Source organism: Ranitomeya imitator, chromosome 7 (assembly GCF_032444005.1).
Source record: "Ranitomeya imitator isolate aRanImi1 chromosome 7, aRanImi1.pri, whole genome shotgun sequence".
Lineage (NCBI taxonomy): Eukaryota > Metazoa > Chordata > Amphibia > Anura > Dendrobatidae > Ranitomeya > Ranitomeya imitator.
The window spans coordinates 55,943,531-55,959,751 of NC_091288.1; the positions used below are offsets into that span (position 1 = coordinate 55,943,531).

Sequence of the window (16,221 nt, forward strand, 5' to 3'; positions counted from 1 at the left end):
ATAGAGCCCAACATCTGTTTCTCCCCCCCACCTCCAAAATAAGCCATATTTGCAGCAAATCCATCTTGGTCTTTGTCAGTGCTGAGGTTCTTTATGTACATGTATGATGGTATACATCCTATGATAAATAACTGTATATACTGCTCATGTCTGTGTACAGAATACTGCAAGAAACATATATACCAGCATGACCGCGGCAAAATGTCCACATTTTTGCTTTGATCAGATGATTGAGGAACCAGTGGATACTTTTAGCTTCTCCAGCCCAGACGGACACTATCGCACTGTGAATTGTAATAATCCCACCTAAATGTTGCTTTGAGTTTTTTTATTTCCTAAAGAAACCACACGTGTCAGTGGCGATACGCGTGGGGTATGCCCACCAACGTGGCCCCATCCATATTCTCTTCATCCTGGCACATTCCGGTTGGACTCAGTCCCTTTAATAAGATGCCTTATTCCAGTTCATATGGTTGCAGTCTGGGTTTATTAGCCCGTTTTCCATCCTACATAATTTGTCATGATTCCTTGCATCTCATGCTCTTCTTTATAATTCTTTGTGACCATTTTTGTTTCACTAAAACGGCTTTACATCTTTTTACTCTGTGCACGGTGCTGGGAATATCTGCTGGTATTTTTCATCTGGATTCTGGTCCCAAAAGGCATCAGGGCGATAAAACTTTATCCATAATGCGCTTGCATTTTGCTTGTACTATGGTGATAGACATTACAATAATTTTTTTTCCCCTACTATTTATACTGTGCCTGGGAATATACCTTTTTTTTTTTTTTTTTTTTTTCTGTGGACCGTTATCTTAGCATTAGGGGCCAGAAGTTTTTCACCATAATAGCAGTTACAGGAGGTTAGTCATTGCCGTATTGTGGCCATGTCTTGTTGTATAACTATTACCATATTTTATTTTTTTTAATTTTTACCTGTTTGATTTTATTGAAATATGCAAACAAAAGAATATATATATATATATATATATATATATATATATATATATATATATATATATATATATATATATGGGATTCTTTATTTATCATGCATCTTTTTCCGTTCAAACTTTTTTTTCCTTAACAGATGTCAAATGCAGGGAATTGGATGCACATTCAGTACCAGTCCAAGCTGCAGGCGAGGAAAGCATTGAGTAAAGATGGAAAGATATTTGGAGATTGCATCATGATCGGTGTGAAACCTTGTATCGATAAGGTAATAATGTAATGTAACCTAGGATGAGGGTGTGACACAACTTACCATATTCCTATCCGTATACAAATGGCCTCTTCATAAGAGAACAGGGTCTCCAGTGCCGCCTATTAGACATAGCAGTCCGATAAGTCACTATCATCCCTTAGCAGATTATTATTTATTTTATTTCTATAGTGCCGACATATTCCGCAGCAGAAGTGACTTGTACAAGATCCTCGTCACATGGCTTCAGTCATCAAGTCAAATCAGAATCTCCATTTGCCTACAGCTGTTTTTGTTTTGCCCTTTGTCGCTAAATAGTAAGCTAGTCGGCTGGGTGCAAGGTTCTCAATAGGTGGTCTAGAACACTAGAAATCCTGTTCGCTTTTTTTTTTTTTTTTGCCTATTTATATCCCAAAGAGCGTTGCATGACCTATAAATCTCCCTTTGCCTTCTCCATAGACTCTGAACTATCGAAAAGAAGCTAATTTTTGTGGGAGACCTGACTTCAACCAGTCACTAGGAGAGGATGGGGGGGGGGTCCCCAAACACTTCAGCAGCACCTTCCCAGAGGACTTGTATTGCGAAAATTGACAAATATTTCACAGAATTGAAACTTTTTTTTTTTTTATTATCCAGAGTGTAATGGATAGTGGCGAGAAGACGTCGGTGTCTTCGGTATCTACACCACCAATAACAGCTTTCGGTACTCCTACTCAGCAAAATGGTACTCCAAGATCAGAAATGAGACCTCTTGCGGCAGTGTACAGAGTTTCAACTAGTGATTACCAGGTATTTTCTGTTGGATGTAATCTCAACTGTAAGGTCCTTTTTAACCCCTTTCTGACCTCGGACGGGATAGTACGTCCGAGGTCAGATACCCCACTTTGATGCAGGGCTCCGGCGTCATAGGACACAAATCAAAACAGTTTTTCACCTCCTTTTACTCTATCGGGGGTCACATGATCGGGGGTTAGCGATGCTTCTGCATAGTAACCATAGAGGTCCTTAAGACCTCTATGGTTACTGATCCCTGCTAGCTGTGAGCGCCACCCTGTGGTCGGTGCTCATAGCACACCTGCATTTTTGCTGCATAGCAGCAATCTGATAATCGCTGCTATGTAGCAGAGGCGATCGAGTTGTGCCAACCTCTAGCCTCCTATGGAGGCTATTAAAGCCTGGCAAAAGTAAAAAAAATTTGAAAAAAATAAAAAAAATATAAAAGTTTAAATCGCCCCCCACTTTCGCCCCATTCAAAATAAATCCATTAAAAAAATGAAACCTACACATTTGGTATCGCCATGTTCAGAATTGCCCGATCTATCAATAAAAAAAAAAAAAAGCATTAACCTGATCGCTAAACAGCGCAGCGAGAAAAAAAATTTGAAACGCCAGATTTGTTTTTTTGGTCGCCGCGACATTGCATTAAAATGCAATAACCGGCGATCATTTAAAACGCCAGCTCGGCCCGCAGAAAATAAGCCCTCAACTGACCCCAGATCATGAAAAATGGAGATGCTATGGGTATCGGAAAATGGCGCAGGTTTTTTTTTTTTTTTTTAAAGCAAAGTTTGGAATTTTTTTTTTCACCACTTAAATAAAAAAAAAATAACCTAGACATATTTAATGTTTATAAACTCGTAATGACCTGGAGAATCATAATGGCAGATCAGTTTTAGCATTTGGTGAACCTAGCAAAAAAAGCCAAAGAAAAAACAAGTGTGGGATGGCACTTTCTTTATCGCCTCTCATTGGGGGACACAGGAACCATGGGTGTATGCTGCTGCCACTAGGAGGCTGACACTATGCAAATAAAAAAAGTTAGCTCCTCCTCTGCAGTGTACACCCCACCGACTGGCATTATACTCTTCAGTTTAGCTTAGTGTCAGTAGGAGGTGGACACAGGTCTTTCATTAGACCCTTATCTACCTCAATGTGCGTCGTTTCTTTTCAGGTTTTCCGGAGGGATACAGGGTGAACAGTCACACCTGTAGTCCCACAAAGCGGACTATGAGTACGGCGTGTACTGCCACCCCGTATCCTCATAGATCCCTCTCAAGGACCAAGAGCCTAGCACACAAGCGTGCTCAGAAGTCCGGTCCTGGCTCCGTCTCCCACCCACTCACCTTCCAGAGCCTGTCGGTCGGAGGAGACGAGGACGTCCACCAGCTCCAAGGACGTCTAATATCTTCCATGTTATTAAGGTTAGTACGACGGCGTTGGATGTTAGGTAAGTATTTGGTGCTCCTTATCAGTTCTTCTTAGGGGGCCTCTTGGATTCCCTACCTTACTTGCTACTTTGTGCAGCACGGCGCCTTACAGGCAGCCCCACTGCTATTTCTGCGGCCGCACTACTATCCCTGCGGCCGCATCTTTTCTGCTCTGGGTGACAATTAGGGATACCATCTTTTGCGCGGCGGCTCTGTTGTCCGGCCGCTCTGTTTCCCCACGGCGGTGATCGCTCTGCCTTCTGCGGCCACATGCTCTTCCCTCTGCGGCGCGACCACCCTTCAGGCAGCCGCGCTGATCTTTTCTCGGCGGTCATGCCCTTTTAGGTGACTCGCGGCTGCGGTCCTTCCCAGCGGCCGCGGTCGTCTCCTGCGGCCGCCGGCTTTTACTTTAGGCCCCGGCTCTTCCCGGGGCCTACTTCCGGCGCCGGCTCCGGCGCTCCTCTTTACATGCGACGGCTGCCGCGCCTGTCAACGGGACACCGCAGCTTTTCCTTTGCGCCCGCACTCATTTCAGCGGTCACCGGCTTCTAATTTAGGCCCCGGCTTCTCCCGGGGCCTACTTCCTGTTTCATCGGGCGGGCTTTTCTCCTGCCCGACATACTGTGCCCTGCTCATCGGCGCCCCTCTGTCTGGCTCCGCCCCCTTCTTCCAGGGACATATATATACAAAAAAGGTTGCACTCTATCGTGCAAAAGCATGTCTAATATGAAATATATGAAATATGAATAGCAAAATGGCTTTTGAACATTAGGAAAATATTTAAGAGACGCTTTGCACAGAATTTAATATAATCAAATAGTGTGAGCCCATCAACCAGTCGTCAAGGTGGTCTCAGAACTGATGGGTCCCTGACCCCCCTGTCCAAATGTGAACACTTACCAAAGGCCAATGTCTGTATGCCTGGGTGAATGTGGACACCTCTGTTCAGTAAAGCCTACATATGAGTTGGCCGGGACCAAGTGTGATGAGATGCAATTAAAAACCACATGGTGATGGGAGGAGTGCGCAGTCAGTAAGCTAACATAGAAATGACAAAAAAAAAAAGACTCGCACATCCAAACTAGTGTGAAATAGGTGCATACCAGGAGCAGCTACCTCCATACATAAATATACAAAAAAGGTTGCACTCTATCGTGCAAAAGCACTCCAGGGACAGCGTCTGTGTGTGCTCACCGCTTCTCAGCTGAGGAGCTCACGCAGCGCGCCCCACACCTTCGCCACTGCATCTTCCGTGGGCACAGCATCTGCGCAGAATCCAGCACCTCAGGGCAGGAGTTCTCCACCGACAAGGGGACATCTTCCAGGACCGGGTCCATGAGTAGCTGCACTGCAGACTGACACCCCCCTCTGCCCCACTGTCCCCTAACCCACTGGCATCTTCAGGGACCTTTCAAAATGTCTACCTCTAAAGGGGGCCGCTCTCGCCCCCCCTACTTCTTCTTCTGCCTTAGTCACGTACTTTGCTTGCTTGTCCTGTAACAGCAAACTTCCCTCAGGTCAGTCCTCCCCGCTGTGTCAGTCCTGTAGCAACCCGATTGTTCCCACCGCCCAGGATTCCCCGGCTGTTCCGCCCGAGAGTGATTTTTTTTTTTTTCCCCCCCATCCCAGGCTGGGCCGCCTCTGTCACAATCGGTGGCCGATTTAACACGGGTGTCTCAAACCCTGGTGTCTGCGCTTGATCGGTTACTCCTGCAGACCCCGGCCGTAGCCAGCGGGTCGCAGGAACCACTGCCCGAGCCCTCCTTGATAAGCCACAAAGGGTCCAGACACGAACGTCGGTCTGAGTCCTCTTCGCACTCCATCTCGCCACACGGCCCTCCCCTGCGGTCGGCGTCTCCTCGACCCTCCTCCCCTGAGTCAGGCGAGGCATTCTCTGATGCGCCCTCGGAGGATATTTCGGAGCTGCATTCTAACCAAATCGCCACCATGAGGGAGATGGTGCAGAATCTCATTGGGGCAGTAAACCAATCCTGTGGCATAAAAGATCCCTCTACAGAACCCGCAGATCAGGCGGTTTCGTTTAGACGGGCCAAACCACCTTCAAAATTTTTTTTGCTCCTCATCCTGAATTCGAGGAAATCGTGTCCAGAGAGAGAGAGAACCCCACTAGGCGTTTTCAGAGGGTTTTCCCTTTTCTCCAGAAGTTACCGCCAATTGGACGGTCTCTCCCTCTTGGTGCATCCACCTGTGTCCAGGCTGTCCACCAACACGGTGCTTCCTCTGTCCGGCGGAGCATCTCTGAAGGACTCTAACGATAGGGCTATAGAATCCTTTGCGAAGTCAGCTTTTGAAGCGGCTGCAGCGGCCATATGCCCAGCTTTTGCTTCCACTTGGGCTTCTAAATCCATCTCCAAATGGGCCAAAGAGCTCCGAGGTATCCTGGATGGGGCGCCTCCCGTGCAACTAGCGGAGCTGGCCAACCAGACTTCCCACGCCGGTGAATACCTGGTCTCTGCCTCCCTGGATGTCGCGTCTTGTGCGGCTCAGGCTTCCAGCAATGCCGTTGCCATCCGCCGCACCGTTTGGCTCAAGGCCTGGCAGGCGGACTTATCTTCTAAAAAGTCCCTCACTAGTCTGCCCTTCCAGGGCTCTCTTCTCTTTGGTTCCCAGCTGGATCAAATCATTAAGGACGCCACCGGGGGTACAAGTTCTCTTCTCCCCCAGGCTAAGCCTTGTCGCCCTCCTCCTAGACGGCAGTTTCGCTCTTTTCGGCCCTTTCGTCGCTTCGCTGCGTCACACTCCTTTTCCCAGCAGAGGCCACAGGCACGTCAGGAGAAGAGGTGGTGTCCTTTAGGCCCACTCCGTCCTGGCGTCCTCGCTATTCCCAGGGTAGATCCTCCAGGCCGAGGACTGGAAGATCCACCTCGGCATGACTCTTGGCAAGACTCCAGCCCAACTCCCAGGTTGGGCGGCCATCTTCTCCTTTTCAGGGACGTCTGGATTTCCGCAGTAGAGGACGCATGGGTCAGGGAAGTTGTATCCTCGGGATACAAGATAGAGTTTGCCTCCCGACCCAGGGATCGTTTCTTCCAATCCCGTCCTCCAAGAGATCCCGCTCTAGTTCCGGGCTTCTTCGCAGCCATCGCTTCTCTGCTCAAATCCGGGGTAATCGTTCCTGTCCCAGAGAGAGAACGGTTCACTGGTTTCTACTCAAACCTTTTTGTGGTACCGAAAAAAGACGGCAAGGTTCGCCCCATTCTGGACCTCAAATTGCTGAACAGGAGAGTTCGCCTGAGACACTTCAGGATGGAATCCCTTTCGTTCAGTAATTGCTTCCATGGAGGCCCAGGAATTTCTATGCTCAATAGATATCCAGGACGCCTACCTCCATGTCCCGATATTTCCCGGACATCAGTTTCCTGCGCTTCGCAGTGCAACGGGAACACTTTCAATTCGTCGCCCTGCCGTTCGGTCTCGCAACTGCTCCAAGGGTGTTCACAAAGATCATGGCAGCGCTGATGGCCATATTAAGAGTCAGATGCCTGATCCTTTTTCCATACCTCGACGACATCCTCATCAAGGCACAGTCCTTTTCTCAGGCTCACGAAAGCCTGTCCATTGTTCTCGACACCTTAGCCCTTTTCGGGTGGCTGGTCAACCGGAAGAAGTCCTGCCTTATTCCTTCTCAGCGCATCATTTTTCTGGGCATGCTATTCGACACTCGTCAGACCAGAGTTTTCCTTCCCAAGGACAAGAGATCCACTCTTTGTCGGGACATACGCTTGCTCCAGGGTCCTCGGCCTTCCTCCGATCGGCCATGAAGGTTCTGGGGAGGATGGTAGCTACCTTGGAAGCGATTCCCTTCACCCAATTTCATTCCCGACCCCTTCAGCAAGCCATTCTGTCTCAGTGGGACAGGTCTGTCTTCTCCCTGGATCGGCCGATCAGACTCTCTTCAAGCGGTCTCTCAACTGGTGGCTGACGTCACCTCTCATCTCCCAGGGCAGGTCCGTCCTTCCAGTTCACTGGCAGGTGGTTACAACGGACGCCAGCCTGCTCGGCTGGGGTGCGGTTTTCCATCACCTGACAGTTCAGGGCCGTTGGTCATCGCAGGAGTCAACTCTGCCAATCAATGTCCTCGAAATTTGGGCCATCTTTCTGTCCCTCCGCCACTGGGAAAGGATTCTCAGGGGTCTGCCAGTCCGGATCCAGATGGACAATGCCACGGCTGTGGCATATGTCAACCATCAGGGGGGGACCTGGAGCTCCTTGGCCGTTGCCGAGGTATCTAAGATTCTCCTTTGGGCAGAGGCAACGGTTCCGGTGATATCCGCGGTGCACATCCCCGGCGTGGACAACTAGGCCGCCGACTTCCTCAGCGGCGAAGGCCTCGCGGCAGGGGAATGGTCCTTGCATCCGGAGGTCTTCCATCAGATTTGTCTTCAATGGGGGACTCCGGACGTGGATCTCACGGCGTCCCGATTGAACAGGAAAGTTCCGCAGTTCATCTCCAGGTCTCGCGATCCTCTCGCAGTGGGCGTCGACGCTCTGGCCATTCCTTGGTCACAGTTCGGGCTACCCTACCTGTTCCCACCCCTTCCTTTACTCCCCAAACTGTTGAAGATCAAAGCGGAAGGGGTGCCGGTCATCTTGATCGCCCCGGATTGGCCCACGAGAGCTTGGTTCGTGGAGCTCGTCAACCTTCTCGCGGACGCTCCCTGGCGCCTTCCAGACAGGCCCGATCTGTTGTCTCAGGGTCCGATCTGCCACCCGAATTCTCGGTCGCTCAGTTTAACGGCGTGGCTGTTGAGACCGCGGTTCTAAGAGCGTCCGGCCTTTCGGACCGGGTAATTCACACCATGATTCAGGCTCGGAAGCCTTCATCTTCCAGGATCTACTACCGTACCTGGAAGGCTTACTTCCGTTGGTGCGAGTCCAACCGCCTTCCATCCATGTCCTTTTCTCGGCCTTCTCTTTTGGCTTTCCTTCAGGCAGGACTGGATTCGGGCCTGGCTCTTAGCTCCCTGAAGGGCCAGGTCTCTGCGCTTTCCATCCTCTTTCAGAAGACCTTAGCTTCTCGGCCACAGGTTAAGACCTTCCTTCAAGGGGTAGCCCACGCTGTCCCGCCGTACAGGGCCCCTGTGGACGCATGGGACTTAAACCTGGTACCGGACGTTCTGAGGGTTTCTCCCTTTGAGCCTCTTAGGGAGATTCCCCTATCTGTTCTGTCTTGGAAGGTGACCTTTCTTATGGCCATCACGTCTATTCGCCGCGTTTCCGAGTTGGCGGCCCTGTCTTGCCGTCCTCCGTTTTTGGTCATTCACCAGGACAAGATGGTCTTCCGGCCCCCACCTTCCTTTCATCCGAAGGTGGTTTCCACCTTCCACCTCAACGAGGACATCGTTCTACCTTCCTTTTGTCCAGCTCCGACTCGTCCTCTGGAGTGATCGTTGAACAAGCTAGACCTCGTCAGGGCAGTGAGGATCTATCTGTAGAACGTCCTCTTTCCGGGAGACGGATTTTTTTCCGTCATTCCTGATGGCACGCGCAGAGGCCAACCGGCGTCTAAAGCGACTATTGCTCGCTGGATCAGAATGGCAATTTTGGAGGCTTACCGGGTCAAGAACAGAGTGCCCCCTCCTGGGATTAAGGCTCTCTACCCGGGCAGTCGGCGCCTCCTGGGCGGTGCACCACAGGGCTTCCGCCCTACAGCTTTGCAAAGCGGCAACTTGGTCTTCCATCCACACGTTCACCAAATTTTACAAGGTCCATACCTACGCTTCGGCGGACGCCAGCCTAGGCAGAAGGATCTTGCAGGCGGCAGTGGTGAGTCCTGACCTGATGGAAGTCTGGTTTTCCCGCCCGTGGGACTGCTTTGGGACGTCCCATGGTTCCCGTGTCCCCCAATGAGAGGCGATAAAGAAAACAGGATTTTTGGTTGCTTACCGTAAAATCTGTTTCTTGGAGCCTCCATTGGGGGACACAGCTCCCTCCCAATGTTTTTGTTATATGTTCTATGACTGTTCTCACGTTTGACTGTTATCACGTTTACAGTTCTCAAGTTTGTGGTTTTGGTTTTCAACCTTGTTATTTATCTCCTACTGCTTTCTCACTAACTGAAGAGTATTATGCCAGTCGGTGGGGTGTACACTGCAGAGGAGGAGCTAACTTTTTTTATTTGCATAGTGTCAGCCTCCTAGTGGTGGCAGCATACACCCATGGTTCCTGTGTCCCCCAATGGAGGCTCCAAGAAACAGATTTTACGGTAAGAAACCAAAAATCCTGTTTTTTTTGCAATTTCACTATACTTGGAATTTTATTCCCATTTTTCTAGTACACGACATGCTAAAACCAATTGTCGTTCAAAAGTACGACTTGTTTCGCAAAAAATAAGCCCTTACATGGCCATATTGACAGAAAAATAAAAGTTATGGCTCTGGGAAGGAGGGGAGCAAAAGACGAACCAGGAAAAACAGAAAATCCCAAGGTCATGAAGGGGTTAAAGGGAGCCTGGCAGCCTCCCCCCAATGCCATCCAACCCACCATTATTGGACTTTTTGTTGCAGAAGACCCTTCCTAACCAGCCCTCTATGATGTTGAACACCTAAGTAAGCAAAAAGGAAAAAATATGTATCTATATATCTCGTATTACGCTGTTTCATATACTTTGGCTTTTGACTAGTCAATAGGGCATAGTTTTCCCAGACTGGTCTGGCCCTTTTCTGCATGTGATCATGCCCCTGTATGTGTCATAGCATGATTTGGAATAGCTGGTGCCATCATTGCTCACTGCAAAACTCTTGCATGCTCGCTGCTTTTTACGCTCGCATCACTGCTTTTCTGAAGTCGGCTGTATGTTTCTAGACACAGCCTAATTTCCCAGCTTCAGATGCGCACTGACACTTGCAGACATGCTGGGTGCACCTCTGAAACTGGGAAGTGTACACCTGGCTTCAGAGGAACAATGTTGTGGGTGAAGAACTGCAGACTGTTGGACTGTGATCATGTTGTGATAGTCAGTGTTACTATTCCCCATGTGGGCAATCACGTAACCACTAGTGATGAGCGAGTATTCTCGTTGCTCGGGTTTTCCAGAGTACGCTCGGGTGATCTCCCGAGTATTTGTTAGTGTTCGGAGATTAAGTTTTCATCGGTCAGCTGAATGATTTACAGCTACTAGCCAGCTTGATTACATGTGGGGATTCCCTAGCAACCAGGCAACCCCCACATGTACTCAGGCTGGCTAGTAGCTGTAAATCATTCAGCTGCGGCGATGAAAACTAAATCTCTGAACACTAACAAATACTCGAAAGGTCACCTGAGCGTGCTCGGGGAAAACCCGAGCAACGAGTAAACTCGCTCATCACTAGTAACCACATGTATTTGATTTGCCTACTTGTATTCACATACTGATTTAACCTCATCCGGCTGTTCTCAATTCTCTTCTATTAAAAGAAGCCAGATGGCACTGGTCAGCATTGGGGAATACAAAGGAGTCGTGACAGTGTGTGCATTGCACTCTCATGATTTGGTATTCATATAATGAATGCAGATTTATTTATGGACAGGAAAACCCCTTTAATTCTTAAATGATACCGCTCATTTTGATAAAATTAAGGGAGAAGCCTTTTAGATACCAATGGTATGTACCTAGCCTATAAATGCCCACACAGTGGGGGCCAACACTCGGGTAAATGATAGTTTTGCACAAGGCTGTGGAGTCGATAAGACAAACCTCCGACTTCTTAATTTCCCTGACTCCAACTCCCTCATACATGCTTCACTACTGAGCCTGTACGTAAAGTGTAGCACAGATTCATCTCCACTACGACTCCACAGCACCGGTCACTACGGAGCCTGTACGTAAAGTGCAGCACAGATTCATCTCCACTGCGACTCCACAGCACCGGTCACTACTGAGCATGTACATAAAGTGCAGCACAGATTCATCTCCACTAAAAGCAGAGATCCTTAGATCAGGAACAGAACAGACATTTCATAACTTTTCCAAATTATTAGGAAAACATTTACCACACATTCTGCATTGTACTACTGAACCCAATTTATTATATATTTTAAGAGTCAATTCATTTTATTCAGCCTACACAGCCCTGGTTTTGCAGCTTTATTAGCTGGAAAGATATATCAACCAAACAACAAAATGATAATAGATGGAAATCGCCTTAGAAGGAAAATTCTTGCAGGGAACATTGTCTTGGTGGTTATCTCACTAAGATGACTTTCTTTCCCCTTTCCCTATTGGCCACTGCAGAGAAAATTCCTGTGTTGGCAGTGTGACGCAGGGTATCCAGCTCTTCATGGTGGTCACATTTTGAAAGGGGTATTGTGTTGTCAAATCCTTGGAGAGGGTTGCCTTGGAGTATAGTGTTTAGTCTATTAAAAAGTTTCATGGAGTTTATTTTATTTACTTTCTAAATGTTTTCATTTATTTTAAAGGTTATGTCCGATAAGCACACTCCTAAAAAGGACGAGAGCCTGGTGTCTAAAGCCATGGAGTTTGTGTTCGGATGGTAGTTGGGAGCCAGGAAACGGAGACTTTTGGCTTCTTCCTCACTGCCACATTTCTGGGTTAGTTCTATAACCGCTCTTGGCAGATCAGTGCTGGCGAGAAGACACCGGACTTGCCTTTTATGTAATTTGTACAGACGTGCGGAGATTCCTCATTCGTGGTATTACCAGTTATCTGCTGTATATGACTATCTTTTTATGTTGCTGCTCGGACTTGGAACTGGTTAATGAATGTAATCTCATCTGTCCATGGAAACATCACAACCATCGGAAACCTCACCTGCTGAGTGTACCCAAGTTCTCTCCTCACCACCAGTAATGCACTACTCGTGTCATCCAGGCTTTGTCTATATTGTTGTTTTTATGTCGCAATTGATTGTAAAAATGTCATGAAATTTGTCTTGAAATGAGTCACATACTTGAACACATCAGTTTTTATTCTTTTCTAATAAATGTACAAAATGTTAGTGTGGCTTTGTTTTTTTTGTAGGGGAGATTTGGTGACCTAAATTTAATTTTTAATTTATTTTTTTTTCTGCACATTCTTTTATGCATTTGATGTACCAGGAATCTTGTCCTTGTGTGTTGTATTTTTTTTGTTTTGTTTTTTTTTTAATCCCATTTTTGCATGGTTGACAATTTTCTATCACTGCTTCTTCTGTCAAAAGGCACAGCCGCAGCCCCTGTAGTTGCAAATTGATATAATTCATTGGCGCTGTAACCCCTTCCCAACATAACCAGTCTTAGTTTTTTGTTTTGATTTTTTTTTTTTTTTTTTTTTTTTTTTTTTTATAAATCTCCTTGGGGGGGACCTTTGTTCATTGATGTGAGGGCTTGTCTTTTGTGGGACAAGTTGTACTTTTTTAAATGAGATTTATTTTACCACAATGTACTGGAGCATGGGAAAAAAATGCAAGCATGATGATAATGCAAAAAACCTCACAATTTTGACTTTTCTTGTGAATTGTTTTTACAGTGTACACTGGGTGTGTGTGTGTGGTACAAATGACCTAGCAGTCGAAGTCACTCAATGACACTAATGCCAAACTATTTTGGTGGTGAAAAATTAATTAGAATTTAAAAAAGTAAAATAGAACATTGCAATTTTTTGGTCGATGGATGTGTAAGAGGGTTTTTTTTTTTTTTTTTATTGTAACCATTGTGGGTTAAGTATAAAGCTTTGATCACATCTTACTGCATTTTTCTCCAGTCACCTTCCACGACAGTCACCTTGGAGGATGTCTCCCCGCACTAATGGGGGACAGGAAACACAGAGGTTAAATAACCCTCCCTTTCCTGCTGTTTCCAGTGTTTTTTTTCCTGTCCCACAGTGGGGCATGAAGAGGTCCTTCCAGGTGCTGCCGGCGAGCGGAGCCCTTATAAAGCGTTACCGTATACCGGGCCGTCCGAGGTCGGAGGCTTCCCCTCTCCTCCTCCAGATGACTGCTCCCGTCTCCAGCCTGCTGTGACTCGGGACCCTTTTCCCGCCACTCCTGCGCTTCTTCGGGAGGTAAAGCGGGGCGGTGATGTGCGGCCGGGGTCCTCTCCGAGCTCCCCGGCGTCCTCCTCCCTTGCAGCTGCGTGCACCGGAAGTGGGGCCAGTGTTCACTTTTCAGCGCTATGCTGTGCGCACGGTTTGCGGCCAGGGCCCGGCACCTCCAGCCTCTGGGTCGTTCCTTGGATCCTCCCTACAGACCATGGGAGGAGCACACAAACGACACTGGACTCGATCCCAATATCCTGGTCATGAGCCTCCAGGTAAGGCCAGGATCAAACACGTGAGAAACACAGCCGAGTCTCACATGTTAATACCCGGCACTGTTGCCGGTTCTCAGGAGCGGAGCGTGCAGCCGCATATCAATACATACAGCCGCACGTTCCGCTCCTGAGTGCTGGGTATTAACATGCGAGACTCGGCCGTGTTTCTCGCATGTGTGATCCCGGCCTAAGACGCAGAGTCTGGTGTGAGGTGACTGGTCTACCATGGATGGCGACAAACCTATTGCTGCATCTGCAGATCCCAGTGTTCACCCTCCTACCGTGAGTAGCTGGGCTGGTCCCTTTCTATCCGGGCTAACATTTATTGGTCACTTAGTATACCTTATCTCTCTTTAAGGGAGAAAAGGTCTCTGCCCCAAAGAGCAAACCCAGCTGAAAGTGTGGTGTTTGTGGTTCCAGGATCTCTTCAGGCTGTAAGAAGACCTTATGCCAACCCTGCACGGATGATATTCTACGGGCTGAGCAGCCCTCTCTCCTAGATAGTATAAAAAAAAAAAACTCTCATCAAACAGGAGGTGCAAACCTCGATGGCAGCCCTTTCCCAGCCTCCAGTGCCCCATCCCCCTCCCCCCTAAAAAGAGGAAATTGGTACCGGCTGAAACTGACTCCGACTCAGGCGAGATTCATACGTCGGGGTCAGACGACATTTGGGAAAATGAGGGCTCCACATCCACCCCTATGCCTGATAATAAATAAATACTATTTTTCTTCCAAGGATATGGAAGTGAGGAATACCATGGGGGTTAAACATTCTATTCAGGATGAGATGTTTGGGGGGCTTAAACCCAGGCGTAAAAAGGGTTCCTGGTCCACGAAAATGTCCAGAACCTTATATTTCAGGAATGGTCTTCCCCAGAAAAGGGACTTGGCATACCCTCAGAGTTGAAAAATCGCTTTCCCCTTGAAGGTGATTGCTCTATTTGGGAAGTACCTAGGGTAGACGTCCAGGTCCCTAAAACAACCAAGAAGGCGTCCCTCCCCTTTGAGGATTCGTCCCAATTAAAATATCCAATGGATCGAAAATTTGAAAGTCACCTGAAAAAAAACCTGGGAAGCCTCTACTACCCTGATTAAAGCGAATATAGCTTCTACTTGTGTTGCCAGATCCTTCTTTCTCTGGCTCCGTAAATTAGAGGAACACCTCTCCCAGGGGACCTCTAGAGAGGAGATCCTTCACTCACTTACCCTTCTCCAAAAAGCTACAGGCTTCTTAGCTGATACCTCAGGAGAGTCAGTTCGGGTTGCAGCAAAATCCTTAGTCCTATCGAATTCTGCTAGAAGGGCCCTTTGGTTAAAGTCGTGGGGAGGGACATTACCTCTAAGACTAAACTCTGTGGCATTCCCTTCCACGTATTTGGTCCAGTCTTGGATGACATCCTCGAAGGCTTCTGATAAGAAGTTGCTTCCTGAGCAGAAACTTACTAGGAAGTGATTTTTTTCATCGTCCTCGTGAACAGCCCCAGAAGGAATTCAGGGGAAAGGGTAAAACTGGACGGTGGAACTACCCGAAAGGAGGTAAAGGCAGGAACATCCTTGTCCCTCAAAAACAACAGACCCTGGACTAACTGACTCTCCAGTGGGGGGCTGAGTCTCAGACTTCCTTGCCCAATGGCAGTCCATATCCACAAACCAGTGGATTCTTCACACCATACAGTTCGGGCTAAAGTTGAAATTCGAGTCTCTTCCCCCCCCCCCCCCCCAGTGTCTGAGAACTGGGTGATGGCTACAATAGACCTGAGGGACGCTTACTTCCATGTTCCGATCCATCCGGATCACAGGAAGTTCCTCAGGTTCGCCGTCGCCCACAACCGAGAGATCACCCATTTCCAATTCAACACGCTACCTTTCGGTGTGTCCTCAGCACCGAGAGTGTTTTAAAAAATTATGAGGGAAGCTGTCATAGTCATACGGCTCCAGGGAATATGTCTTGTTCCTTATTTGGATGACTTCCTCGTAGTCGCCCCATCGACATCACGGTTGAACCAGGATGTATCGAAAACCGTGGAGATCCTCGAATATCTAGGCTGGATGCCAAACCTTTTAAAATCAGACCTCCACCCTTCCCCCAAGGAAGAAATTTCTGGGGATCCTCCTAGACTCAGAAAAAAGAACATCCTTCCTTCCCGAGGATCGTCAACACGACCTTCTCCGGAGGATCTCAAAATTCAAACAGTTGAGATCACCAACATTGAAGGAATCTGTCCATTCTGGGATCGCTGACCTCATGTGTCCAGGGCTCAGGCGCACACCCGAACGCTCCAAACCCACGTCCTTCTATATTCTCGAAGGTACAACGTACTGTCCAGAAGAATTCTGCATCCCGGACATGTGAAATCGGCTCTCTCCTGGTGGCAGAATTGCAAAAATCTGCGGAGGGGGGTGAGATGGGACCAGCTCCCCCTAAAGATTATTTGTACATACGCCAGCCGAAAGGGTTGGGGAGCGGTGGTGGAGGAAACATTTTCAGGGGTTATGGCCCCTGAACATAAGATCCAGATCTTCGAACCTGAGGGAGCTAAAGGCAGTGGAGGAAGCACTGATAGC

The 16,221-nt window shown here is 48.1% G+C and overlaps 1 protein-coding gene across 3 annotated transcripts in view; it reads left to right on the forward strand.

Moving 5' to 3' along the window:
* NUP35 (nucleoporin 35) overlaps positions 1-12,365 on the forward strand; it is a 43,100-nt gene extending 30,735 nt beyond the window's left edge. For all 3 annotated transcript variants that reach the window (XM_069733247.1, XM_069733245.1, XM_069733246.1), the window contains 3 exons: positions 1,091-1,219; positions 1,838-1,990; positions 11,827-12,365. In XM_069733247.1, the coding sequence (XP_069589348.1) occupies positions 1,091-1,219; positions 1,838-1,990; positions 11,827-11,904 (360 nt within the window). In that variant the 3' untranslated portion in view covers positions 11,905-12,365. The remainder of the gene's footprint in view (positions 1-1,090; positions 1,220-1,837; positions 1,991-11,826) is intronic.
* The last annotated feature ends 3,856 nt before the right edge of the window (positions 12,366-16,221 follow it).